Below are 13,633 nucleotides of genomic sequence, written 5' to 3' on the forward strand. Positions count from 1 at the left end.
TGGCCATTTAGGGCTTCTTTTTCAGCACTGTTGGCAAGTTCTTTGCAAAATGAAGCATTTCAGTTTTTTCACAGGCTAATCTGTTCCTCTTCGTCCACCACAATGATTTTTCAGACTGTAGAATAGATTCAAATTCAGAAATTCGTTGGATTTCCACACATGATTTGGTCCATAACAGTTTTGTAATTTCAAAAGTAAAAGCCATTGTCTCATAATAGCAAATATTGTACAGGTGTCTGACACAAACAATATTGTAATGTATTGGGCCTTATGTTAATGTGCATGCTCTCTGGTTAGTCTTTGATGGGGGGCTCTTGCGAGGCGAGACTAGGAAGTAATGTTAAGTATGAGCCTGTCGAGTTTGTAAAGAAGATATGCACGTGAGACAAACCGTATCTGAATCTGCAACTCTTTTTATTAGCCTCTTCAGCTCTCTCCAACATGTCAAACAATCCCCTCATGCACCCAGCAGCGCCCCCCACTACTAAGTTCTCCCACCAGTCAAAGACATGTCAATCAATCATCATATGAACTAACATACAATAACACCACATCTCCCCTTTCTAGAAAACAAAGGGTAGACTGCCTTTGTCTCATCAGACCTTAGAGGATTATTCTGCCTCTTTTGTTGAAAGGTCCGTTCCTATCTAAGACCTGTGTGGAAGAACAGTGTTAACGTAGGCACTTTAGTGATTGTTAAATCTAATGTAATTTAGCAATAGCTGTTTCTTAAATTCTCACAGTGTTACTTAAAGTGCTCAAAACTACACCCCATAAACCTTAACATAGTCTTTCCATAACATAACATAACATGTGGTTTCTTTTTTTTCAGTTAAAGGTTAAGCCTACTAGGTTTAACGATGGCTCTCCCAGACCTGGTTCTGGGAGCAGGAGTCTCTGCAGGTGAGACTTGGGGCACCACAGCAGGTGACATGGGCACCTGCATAGGAGTTAGTTCTCGTGTTTGTTGCTGTGGTGGAGAACCTCTGTCTTGTGCAGACGTCTGTAGAGGTATCAAGTGCTGGCGGCTGTGTCTCACCACCCCCTGAGGTAGATCCACCAAGTAAGACCTCGGAGTGGGGTGGTTCTGGAGCACAGTTCCAGACATCTTTGCGTTGGTTTCCCATACCTGTTCTCCTGGTGACAAGTCACTGAGAGCTTTGGCCTGGTGTCGCCTGTTGTAGTTTTCAGCATCTGACATCCTCTTCTCCTTTTCTGACTGGGCCAAAGTGATGCTGTCAGGCAGAGCAGGGTCCAGCTGAGATGGAAGAGTCAGCACCGTGGTGCGAAGACGTCGGCCCATGAGGAGCTGAGCCGGGCTGTAACCACTCTGGAGAGGTGTAGCTCTATAGGCGAGTAGAGCCAGGTAGGGGTCTCCTGCCTTTTTCAGGAGGTTTTTCACGGTCTGGACTGCCCGTTCTGCTTCACTGTTACTCTGTGGAAACCTCGGGCTGCTGGTGATGTGTTTAAACCCATATGAAGCCGCAAAGGAAGTGAAGGCTTGTCCAGAAAACTGTTGCCCATTATCCGACATCAGGACCTCCGGGATGCCATGGCGGGCAAAAATCGACTTTAAATGCACAATGACGTCAGTGGACCTGGTGTGAGATAATTGTGCAATCTCAACATACCTGGAGAAGTAATCAACAACAAGCAGGTAAGTTTTACTTCCCATGACAAACAGGTCCGCCCCCAACTTTTGCCATGGTCTTTCAGGGCGTTCTGATGGCATGAGTGGCTCTTTGTGATTGTGTCGCTTTTGTATGCATATCAAGCAGTTGAGCACCATTTCGTTTACTTGCTGGCTGAGTCCTGGCCACCACACAGACTGACGAGCACGTGCTCTACACTTTACCACCCCTAGGTGTCGTTTGTGTAGTTTGACTAGCACGTCGTTCCGCATTGCTGAAGGTATTACGAGCCGTGTGTCTTTCAGCAGTAAGCCGTCTTTCACTGTGAGTGTAGCTCGCTCTGGCCAGTAGTTTTTCATCACCGGTTCTTGTCTTGCATGTGCTGGCCATCCTTCTGTTCACAGTGTCATGACGCGTGAGCAGACACTGTCAGCTTTCAGCTGCTCTTTCAGATTTTCCATGTATGAAGGGCTGACAGGTAGGCTTTCCATGACACAGTCCACATAGATGTTGGTGCTCTCCATCAGCTCCTGTTCTGCTGTGGACATGTGTGATCTCACAGGTGAGCATGACAGTGTGTCCGCTGTCCAAAGTGACTTTCCTGGAGCACGTGCACGATGGAGTATGAGTAGCGCATCAGCCTCGTCCTGAAGCGCTGGATTCTTGGTGGCAAAAGATCCAGTGCTTGGGCTCCAAGTAGGCTGAGAAGGGGTTTATGGTCCGTTTCCAGGCAGAAAAGTTTCCCTATGAGAAAATCACGGAACCGTTCGCAGGCCCATGTGAGGCCCAGGGCCTCCTTCTCTACCTGCGCGTACCGTTGTTCGGTTGGAGTGAGCGACCGCAATGTATAAGCCACAGGCTTCCATTCTTCCTCCCATCTGTGGAGAAGAACGCCCCCCAAGCCATACGATGATGCATCGGCTGACACTTTGGTGTCTCTGTGTGGTTTGTACATGGCCAGTACAGGAGGAGAAGACAGTGTTTTCTTCAGTGTTTCAAACGCCGTCGCCTGGTCCACGTCCCAGACCCAGCAGTTTTTCTTTGAGAGGAGGTCACGAAGCGGCTTACCTTTTTCCGCCAGCTGGGGAATGAACTTTCCCGGCTGGTTGACCATCGCAAGAAAACTCCTCAACTCGCTCACATTTGTATGCTCCTTCATCTCTGTGATGGCCTCTGTCTTTCTTGGGTTGGGGCGGATGCCCGCGGCTGTGATAATATGGCCCAGGAAGACCACCTCGCTCTTGGAGAGTTCACACTTGTCCACATTCAGGTTGATGCCTGCTTTTTCCACTCTTTGTAGCACAGCCTGGAGTCGAGTATCATGCTCTTCCTGGTCCCGCCCCCACACCAACAGGTCATCGATGTGGCAGACCACACCTTCAAGCCCCTCTATGACCTCAGCCATCCTGCACTGGAAATGTTCAGGTGCTGAGGCGATGCCAAATGGAAGACGGTTAAAGTGGAACCGCCCGAAGGGTGTAATGAATGTAGTGTACTTGGCTGATTCCTCTGTAAGTGGAATCTGCCAGAACCCCATGTTTGCATCCAATTTGCTTAACAGTTTTGCTCCATAAAGTGTTCCGATGCTCTGTTCTACTGACGGCAGAATGTATTTTTCACAGCACACATACTCATTCAAGCCGGTCAGGTCCACACACAACCGCACGTTTTTACGGTCCTTCTTGGGCACGACCACCATGGGAGCGCACCAGTCAGTCGGCTCCTCCACCCTGCTGATGACGCCCAGGGCTTCCATGCACTGGGGCTCTCCCTTGACTTGGCCCACCAGCGGTAGTGGAATCCTCCTGGGGGTTTTCACAGAATATGGCACGGCCCCTGGTTTAAGCTTGATGGGGTACGGTTGTTGTAACACGCCTAGCCCACTGCACAGCTTGGGGTAACCTGTCTTGAGGGTCTCCATATCCATGCTGTCGACACAGACGAGCAAGCCAAGGACTTTAATGGCTGGCAACCCAAGCAAGGGCGTGCTCAGGTTTTTGACCACATAAACCTTCTCCATGGTCTGCTTGGCTCTTCTCCTCAGCTGCAGTCTGTGGAACCCCGACACATCCAGAAGTATCCGTCCTGGACCCAACAGAGGTTTCTCTGCTTTGCGGAGAACAGGCTGCTGTGCATTTGAAAAAATGTTTTTAAACTCAGTCTGTGACACAGCAGTGACATCCGCACCAGTGTCCAGTTTGAAAATGATGGTTTTGTCCATTATGCTTATGTCAGCAGTCCATGTTTCATCATCAGATGTCACAGAGCCGAGAAAAAAGCTCTCCTCCTCTTCCTCTATACCATGCACAGCTTTGCCTGCACGGCACACACGCTGGTAGTGGCCCTTTTTCCCACAGGAATGACACTTGGCATCATTGGCAGGGCACTCGTGCTTTGGGTGCGGCGTGCCACCACATTTGTAGCACTGGGAGCTCTTTTGATTTTTGCTCTGACTGCTGTGTGGCTTTGCTCCATTGCTATTAAATTTGTTGGATTTAGGCTTTTGCTGTCTGCCTTTAAACACTCTGTCCACAGAGCTAAGATCCATCTGCTTTACACCACCGGCATCACTCCTCAGTGTGTTTTGCTGCTTTTTGATCCCCTCTGACTGTCTTGCCATGTTATTAGCTTTGCCCAGGTCTAAGTTTTTTTCTATTTGCATGCGTTCTGAGAGCCGTGTGTCAGCCAGTCCAACCACTATCCTGTCCCTGATAAGTTCGTCATGCAATGTCCCATAATTGTAGTGCTCTGCTAATGCATACAGAGCAGTGATGAATGTATCGACAGTCTGGTTTGCTTCCTGTTTGCGCATATTAAATCGTGCGCATTCGTAAACAATGTTCTTTTTCACTACAAAGAACGACTGAAAGCCATCCCTTACTTTGGTGTATTGGCGCTGGTCTGCATCACTGAGCTTCAAGCCTCTCAAAACATCATCAGCTTCGTCTCCCATACAATAAATTAAAGTATTTACCTGGTTCTCTTCGGAGCTTGCTGTTAAGTTGCTTGCCTGACGGAATCTCTCAAATCTCCGAATCCATTTTGTCCACTCATGCAGCGTGGAAAAATCAAATGGCTCCGGTGGCTGAATGCTAAACATAGCACTGGGTCTCTTAGCCATCCTATCTCCTTCCCCACTCTGCTCGTCTTCGCTGTTACTCATTTAACTTGCTAACCAATCTCTTCTTTTTCCTTTTCAGGCGGACCTTTTCTATTCCGATTCAGTTTCACGGCACTTCTGACACCATGTCGAGTTTGTAAAGAAGATATGCACGTGAGACAAACTGTATCTGAATCTGCAACTCTTTATATTAGCCTCTTCAGCTCTCTCCAACATGTCAAACAATCCCCTCATGCACCCAGCAGCGCCCCCACTACTAAGTCCTCCCACCAGTCAAAGACATGTCAGTCAATCATCTTATGAACTAACATACAATAACACCACAGAGCCGAACTGGAGGAAACGCAGATGTAGCCTGATGGCTGAGTATCCTAAACTTTGCTAAGTTTTAAGAGTTCGTTTACAACCAATGTCTCTCTCATCTCTAAGTCGAATCCTACACTGGCGACGAAGCGGATCCGAACTCCAACAGTTCCGAACAGTTTATTGATGGAAATCAGCAACCTCCGATATTCTACTACAGCTCTGAGGAATCTGTGAGTAGCCTAACAACATCACCATGACCATGCTGGGTTGCATATAAGAGTTTGATGAAGGCTCCGGCACTGCCATTGAGGAGTATATTGAGAGACTGGAATGTTTTTTCCTGGCAAATGGAGTAGATGGGGAGGAGAAGAAACGCACTATTTTGCTTAGTGTCTGGGGTGCTGCAATGTATTCTACACTACGTTCGGTGGTCGCTCCCGTCCTTCCTACGGCCGTCACCTATGAAAACTTAGTATCGGCCTTGAAGCGCCACTACAGTCCTCCTCCATCACAAATTGTTCAGCGTTTTCAGTTTCACAATTGCAAACAAAAGCAAGGCCAAGGAATCTCCAGCTACATTGCTGAACTCCGTAAACTCTCAGTGCATTGCGCTTTTGGTGACCAACTGGAAGCCATGCTGCGTGACAGAATTGTCTGTGGGGCGCTAGATGAAGCGCTGCAGCGCCACCTGCTGGCTGAAAATGAACTCATATTCAAAGCAGCAGAGGAAGAAAGCCCGTGCAGCGGAAACAGCCACGTTAATGCGCGAATACTACAACCAAACCAGCTGGGACCACCATAGTCAGCAGAAGTTCATCAGACTGCAGAAAGTCAAACCGTTTTGAAAGTGAAACAAACAGTAGCAGAAGGTGGTGCAAAGCCATGTTTTCGTTGTGGAGGCACACACAACCAACAACATTGCAAATTTACCTCTGCTGTATGCCACTATTGCAAAAAAAAGGGGGCATATTTCTCGTGTTTGTTTTAAAAAGAGCAGGGATGTCGCATCAGCAGATTCTTCTGACACAGTTCCTCAGTCCGAACAGCACACACACTGTTAGGCAACAAGAAGAGGAATATGACATTTACACCATGGGCAGGCAGCTGTATGCTCACGTAAAATAGCCATATCAAGCCACTGTGATCCTGAATAACAAAACACATGTAATGGAGGTGGACTCTGGAGCCGCATGCTCCTTGATCAGTGAGGGCAGTTACAACACCTTGTGGCCTGACCAGCCGCCTTTACTGCACAAGGACAGTAGTGTGCTTAGACAATGGTCACAAGCAGAACTACAAGTTAATGGGAAGATTTTTGTGGATGTGCAGTATCAAGGCAATCACAAGACCTTACCACTGATTATTGTTCGAGGTCAGGGGGCAAGTCTACTGGGCAGGGACTGGTTTGAGGCACTGGGCATTTCCGTAATGGGGGTGCGCCAAGTATGCTTACAATCCGTGGAGTCCATCTTAACGGAATATGCAGAAGTCTTCCAGGACCTCGGGGCTTCACGAACCCCTCCAATTGCTATTGATATTGATACGACAGCATCACCCAAGTTTTTTAAAGCACGTTCGGTGCCCTTTGCCCTTCGGCCAAAGCTAGTTGAGGAGCTTGACAAGCTAGTAGCTCAGGGTATTTTTGAGCCCGTGAGACACTCAAGGTGGGCCACACCCATCGTTCGAGTAGTTAAAAAGGATGGCCGCTTAAGAATTTGCAGTGACTATTGCTGCACTGTGAATACAGTTGTGAAACCTGATATATACCCCATTCCTACGGTGGCTGAACTGTTTTCCAGACTGGCAGGGGGTGTGCTTTTCAGTAAATTGGACCTCAAACAAGCTTACCAGCAGCTGGTGCTGGACGACGAGGCTGCGGAGCTTCTCACTATAAACACCCATCGCGGGCTGTTTCGAGCCCGCCGCCTGCAGTTTGGAGTATCGACAGCTGTGTCCATATTTCAGCGTTTCATGGATACACTCCTCACCGGTATACCAGGCGTGCAACCATACCTGGATGATGTCTTAATAGCGGGAAAGACTGTTGACCAGCACAATGATTGTCTTCGTGCAGTGCTGGAACGATTCGCAGAAGCAGGATTGCGGCTACAGAAGGGGAAGAGTGTGTTTGCTGCTGACCAAGTTGAATTTTTAGGTTTTCGTGTGGACAAGGATGGCGTGCGGCCGACTATGGAGAAAGTTGAGGCTATTCAGAAGGCGCCTTCACCCCGGAAAAAAACGGAGCTTCAGTCATTCCTAGGCCTACTCAATTTTTACAGCTGTTTTTTGCCAAACAAGGCTACCATCTTAGAACCGCTGCACCGCCTCCTGGATCAGTCTGCATCCTGGCAGTGGACTGATGCACATGAAAAAGCTTACACTGCTGCAAAACAACTGCTTCAGGCTGATGGCGCGCTCATGCACTAAGACGAAACAAAGCCATTAGCCGTTGTTTGTGACGTTTCGCCTTATGGCTTGGGGGTGCTGCTCTTCCATATGGAGTCCGATGGCCGGGAGGCTCCCATCGTCTTTGCCTCGAGGACACTATCCTCCACTGAAAGAAATTATATATATATATATATATATATATATATATATAACATAGCGTTTTTTGGTTTGTTTTTTTTGTTTTTGTTTTTTCAGAAACCATCAATGTTGTTGATAAAAGTGCCCAACAAATGAGGAGCGGAAATTAAGATAGATGTAGGGGGAAAAAAACTTCAGTACATTTCAGTACAAGCTTGTTTTGTGCGACATGCACTCAGCTATATATATATACACTACCGTTCAAAAGTTTGGGATCACATTGAAATGTCCATATTTTTGAAGGAAAAGCACTGTACTGTTCAATGAAGATAACTTTAAACTAGTCTTAACTTTAAAGAAATTACACTCTATACATTGCTAATGTGGTAAATGACTATTCTAGCTGCAAATGTCTGGTTTTTGGTGCAATATCTACATAGGTGTATAGAGGCCCATTTCAAGCAACTATCACTCCAGTGTTCTAATGGTACAATGTGTTTGCTCATTGGCTCAGAAGGCTAATTGATGATTAGAAAACCCTTGTGCAATCATGTTCACACATCTGAAAACAGTTTAGCTCGTTACAGAAGCTACAAAACTGACCTTCCTTTGAGCAGATTGAGTTTCTGGAGCATCACATTTGTGGGGTCAATTAAACGCTCAAAATGGCCAGAAAAAGAGAACTTTCATCTGAAACTCGACAGTCTATTCTTGTTCTTAGAAATGAAGGCTATTCCATGCGAGAAATTGCTAAGAAATTGAAGATTTCCTACACCGGTGTGTACTACTCCCTTCAGAGGACAGCACAAACAGGCTCTAACCAGAGTAGAAAAAGAAGTGGGAGGCCGCGTTGCACAACTGAGCAAGAAGATAAGTACATTAGAGTCTCTAGTTTGAGAAACAGACGCCTCACAGGTCCCCAACTGGCATCTTCATTAAATAGTACCCGCAAAACACCAGTGTCAACATCTACAGTGAAGAGGCGGCTACGGGATTCTGGGCTTCAGGGCAGAGTGGCAAAGAAAAAGCCATATCTGAGACTGACCAATAAAAGAAAAAGATTAAGATGGGCAAAAGAACACAGACATTGGACAGAGGAAGACTGGAAAAAAGTGTTGTGGACGGATGAATCCAAGTTTGAGGTGTTTGGATCACAAAGAAGAACGTTTGTGAGACGCAGAACAAATGAAAAGATGCTGGAAGAATGCCTGACGCCATCTGTTAAGCATGGTGGAGGTAATGTGATGGTCTGGGGTTGCTTTGGTGCTGGTAAGGTGGGAGATTTGTACAGGGTAAAAGGGATTCTGAATAAGGAAGGCTATCACTCCATTTTGCAACGCCATGCCATACCCAGTGGACAGCGCTTGATTGGAGCCAATTTCATCCTACAACAGGACAATGACCCTAAACACACCTCCAAATTGTACAAGAACTATTTAGAGCAGAAGCAGGCAGCTGGTATTCTATCGGTAATGGAGTGGCCAGCGCAGTCACCAGATCTGAACCCCATTGAGCTGTTGTGGGAGCAGCTTGACCGTATGGTACGCAAGAAGTGCCCATCCAACCAATCCAACTTGTGGGAGCTGCTTCTGGAAGCGTGGGGTGCAATTTCTCCAGATTACCTCAACAAATTAACAGCTAGAATGCCAAAGGTCTGCAATGCTGTAATTGCTGCAAATGGAGGATTCTTTGACGAAAGCAAAGTTTGATGTAAAAAAAATCTTATTTCAAATACAAATCATTATTTCTAACCTTGTCAATGTCTTGACTCTATTTTCTATTCATTTCACAACACATGGTGATGAATAAGTGTGACTTTTCATGGAAAACACAAAATTGTTTGGGTGATCCCAAACTTTTGAACGGTAGTGTATATATATATATATATATATATATATATATATATATATATATATATATTTATTTATTTATTTATTTATTTATTTATTTATATGTTTATATCTGGCAGAGCTAACATCCTGTGGGACTTCCAAGTTCCTAGCTGACAAGCAGGTGCTGGCTAACCAACCAGACATTGTGGTGGTCAACAAGGAACAGAAGACAGCAGTAATGATCGATTTAGCTATCCTGAACCATGGCAACATCGGGAAGAAAGAAAAATTAAGAAACAGAGCAGAAGTTGGGATTCAGAAATGTGTCATTACAAATGAAGGAATTGATACATATATTCTTTAGCAATTCACAGGTGAATATTAGCCAGTTCTGTTCAGAAGCAATTAAGCTGCTGCTGACAGACGGCAAACCTTAAGGTAGCTTACATGGCTACTAGCATGCACGAGGTCAGTCAGTGAAGCTAGCGTCATTACTGTAGCACATTTGATTAGTCGGGATACAGGCACGTGTCATGGAGTCATTGTAAATGAATCAAAGTGCTACAGACATTCTTTAGCAATTCGCAGGTGATTATTTTCTCTCTCTGTCACTCACTCACTCTCTCTCTCACACACACACACTCAAGTAGAAAAAAGCTTTACAGCATTAGGGAAACCACAAATTGCACAAATCTGTATAGATAAATGTTTCCACCATTTCATTCTTGTTTTGAAACGTTTTATTGTCCTTGTCTTATCTTTTACCCAGTTTTATTTTCTGCCATAGAAGTTATAAATTATGTTTTGGATTTAACTTTGTCACTATAGATAGCTGACATTTATCATCAGGCAGTCGCAGTGACGCAACGTTTTGTTCAGCTTCTGTTCTGCCACTTGCTGAGTCAACAGCATTGTAGCTGATCTAGTATCAAACTGGAATCTGATCTTATTGTTGGTCACATTTGGTCACGTTTCTTATATATTGTATTTGGGTATTTACAGGATATTATGATGGGTAGATGAGAGCCCATTAAGCATTATTAAATCTGTCCAGACATTCTGACAGTTCCACTTAAAGCACTTTGGAAACTTCTTTTCTATGCACTGGAAAATATTCAGTTTGTGCACTCGAGGCAGTTGGTAAATCATCTTATTGGAGGAAGTACAGATAACATCTGTGTGTAATAGAATATTAGTTTGTTTCATGTTGTTGGTGTATATACTCACTCACACCTCACATCAACAGTATTCATGTTGCTATGCATGGAGTGAGCTTTGTTGTCCTTTTAGATTATTTTGAACTGTGTGACTGCTGTGGAGTGTTGGCTGGGTTGTGTTGTTTTTCTGCCAACATGCCTGCCGTCAAGAGTTGTATCACCTTCATTTGTTGTGGACACTTTAGAAAGACTTTGTGCCTTGAGGATGTTGCTGAGACCTCTGATTTAAGGTCTGAGGGCAACATTCTTAATGAACTTCTACTGAATGAAGGCATGTTTACTACAAATGTGTGTTTTGTGTAATAATGTCATGCAAGGATTATGCCCACTTTATATATTGCAGGAATGTTCTTGCCACATTGTGGTAGTACAACATAAAAATGTTGTCATGTTGTCTTCATAAAACCAATAATAGTTTCATATAGTTATATAAAGTATGTAGTTTATAATTTCATAGTTCACGGCTCCAGGCAAAGTAAGGACGGCCCCTAAAAAAAAATCTTGCCTAGGGCCCTCGTGTTGTCTAGAGCCGGGTCTGCCTTCAATGGTATGTTTTCCTATCGGATGCTGTGTTTGGAGTTCTGCAGAATAAATCTTCACGTGAAGTTCTGCATTGAAAGGGTTGAGGACTTCAGACAGAGTGTGGAACAGGAGCATGCTACATTTGACAGCATCTGTGTTGATACTGGTGAGCCACCAGGTTTTAAGGGGAAAGGAATCAGAGATTTCCATGCACACTACAGTGTTCTACCTAATGCTGTGACCGAGAACATCATTGCTCAAATAACCAACGGGTTGAAAGACCAATAAAGATTGTCTTCTGTTGCACCGCTTGAACCTCAGCTGTTCGCAGAATATGCGACATATTGCCCGGAGACTGCACTAATAAACCAGGGCCAAAGCTATGAATACTTTTGACTTGACAAGACTGAAGACAGAACTTTGTGTGATGTACAAGGTGTTGGATTTTGAGGGGATGGGGCCAGTGGATCTGTTGATGTTCCTTCAGGTGAAGGGACTCCGTGAAGCCTTGCCTCAACTCTATTCTCTCACTTCTTTTTTTTATTTTTGGCTTTTCCCCCCATTTTCTCCCCAATTGTACTTGGCCAATTACCCCACTCCTCCGAGCCGTCTTGATTGCTGCTCCACCCCCTCTGCTGATCCGGGGAGGGCTGCAGACTACCACATGCTTCCTCCAATACATGTGGAGTCGCCAGATGCTTCTTTATACCTGACAGTGAGGAGTTTTGTCAGGGGGACGTAGCGCGTGGGAGGATCATGCTATTCCCCCCAGTTCCCCCACCCCCCGAACAGGCGCCCCAACTGACCAGAGGGGGCGCTAGTGCAACGACCAGCACACATACCCACATATATCTGGCTTTCCACCCGCACAACCATTTGTGAATGTAGGAACGCCTGACCAAGCCGGCGGTAACACAGGGATTCGAATCGGGATCATTGGTAGGCAACGTAATAGACTTCTGCGCTACCCGGATGCCCATTTTCTCACTTCTTCAATTGCAACAGTTCCTGTTTCCACCAGCTCTCTTGAGCGATTGTTTTCAGTTCTTAAACAGAGTAAGACTTAAACTTCTTAAACGGAGTAAGAATAAGAACAGGATTGGACAGCTTCGCCTGTCGTCTCTGGCATCTATTTCAATAGAAAAGGACCTCCTTTTACAGATTTTAAATTTCTCCAGTGTGAATTCTTGTAACTTTGCTGTAGCTTTATGCCATTGCTATTGTAACATATAAAAGACTCACTGGCCAACCACCATGGGGTCGGCCCCCTTTAGTTGAGCCGTTAACGATGTCGCCTCGTGGTGCAGTACAACCCCAGATCGAATCCCCCAGTGGGCAGAAATATGCTCGGTTGCGCTATCATTCTTGTGAATGTAGGTGTGGCCTACTGAGGTGGCAGGTTGGCTTTTTTGGGTGGGGGTGCTTGTGCAGTGAGGGGGGGGGTGTTCACAGATTGAAGGCCCACAGTGAGAGGGCACGGTCCGCCACTGTTTTTAATAAAGGTAATCACAGGTCTTAACAGCCCAATGAATCTGGTAATGTACACTTTATGAAGCTTTTTACCAACAAAAAAAGAAAAAATTAATTCCAATAAATGATTCTAAATACACCCTGAAACTCACACATTATGATCAGGATGGTTGCGTCTCCCCATACAAACATCAAGTCATACAAATTGCTATACAAACACTATTGCCAGTACTATACAAGTTGTTTTTTGTCACATTTAACACAATTACTATAGCATTTCTATACTGTAGATATTGTTCTATTGGTGTTCCCACCCTTAGAAACTGTATTAGACTGTGAAATTGCAAGTGGTGATGGGGGACATTTGATTATTTATGTTTACCGTAGGCGGCACGGTGGCTCAGTGGTTCGCGCAGTCGACTCACAGCAAGAAGGTCCTGGGTTTGAGCCCCGGGGTAGTCCAAACTTGGTGGGTCATCCTGGGTCGTCCTCTGTGTGGAGAGCTCCCCGTGTCTGTGTGGGTTTCCTCTTCGGGGCTCCGATTTCCTCCCACAGTCCAAAGACATGTAGGTCAGGTGAATTGGCCATACTAAATTGTCCCTAGGAATGAATGGATGAATGAATGAATGTGTGTGTGTGTGTGTGTGTGTGTGTGTGTGTGTGTGTGTGTGTGTGTGTGTGTGTGTGTGTGTGTGTGTGTGTGTCGGCCCTGTGATGGCCTGGCGGCCTGTCCAGGGTGTTTACCCACCTGCCGCCCAATGACTGCTGGAATAGGCTCCAGCAACCCCGCAACCCTGAGAGCAGGATAAGCGGTTAAGATAATGGATGGATGGATGGATGTTTACTGTAAACCAACACATACTGATCAGAACTTAGGGTTTGACTCTCATCATCCACTGGAGCACAAACTAGGAGTCATCAGGACGCTGTACCACCAAGCTGACAACGTCCCCACCGACACAGCGGCCGGGGAAGGGGAGAAATCCCATATTAAACAGGCCCTGGTTA

General features: G+C 45.7%; 1 protein-coding gene across 1 annotated transcript in view; it reads left to right on the forward strand.

Annotated features, from left to right (window-relative positions):
- Nucleotides 1-6,486: 6,486 nt before the first annotated feature.
- Nucleotides 6,487-13,633, forward strand: part of LOC130118566 (soluble guanylate cyclase 88E-like) — an 85,806-nt gene continuing 78,659 nt past the window's right edge. The window contains exon 1 of the mRNA XM_056287010.1: nucleotides 6,487-6,722. Coding sequence (XP_056142985.1) covers nucleotides 6,487-6,722 — 236 coding nt within the window. The remainder of the gene's footprint in view (nucleotides 6,723-13,633) is intronic.

The sequence above is a fragment of the Lampris incognitus genome, chromosome 9, assembly GCF_029633865.1.
Source record: "Lampris incognitus isolate fLamInc1 chromosome 9, fLamInc1.hap2, whole genome shotgun sequence".
NCBI classification, from domain to species: domain Eukaryota; kingdom Metazoa; phylum Chordata; class Actinopteri; order Lampriformes; family Lampridae; genus Lampris; species Lampris incognitus.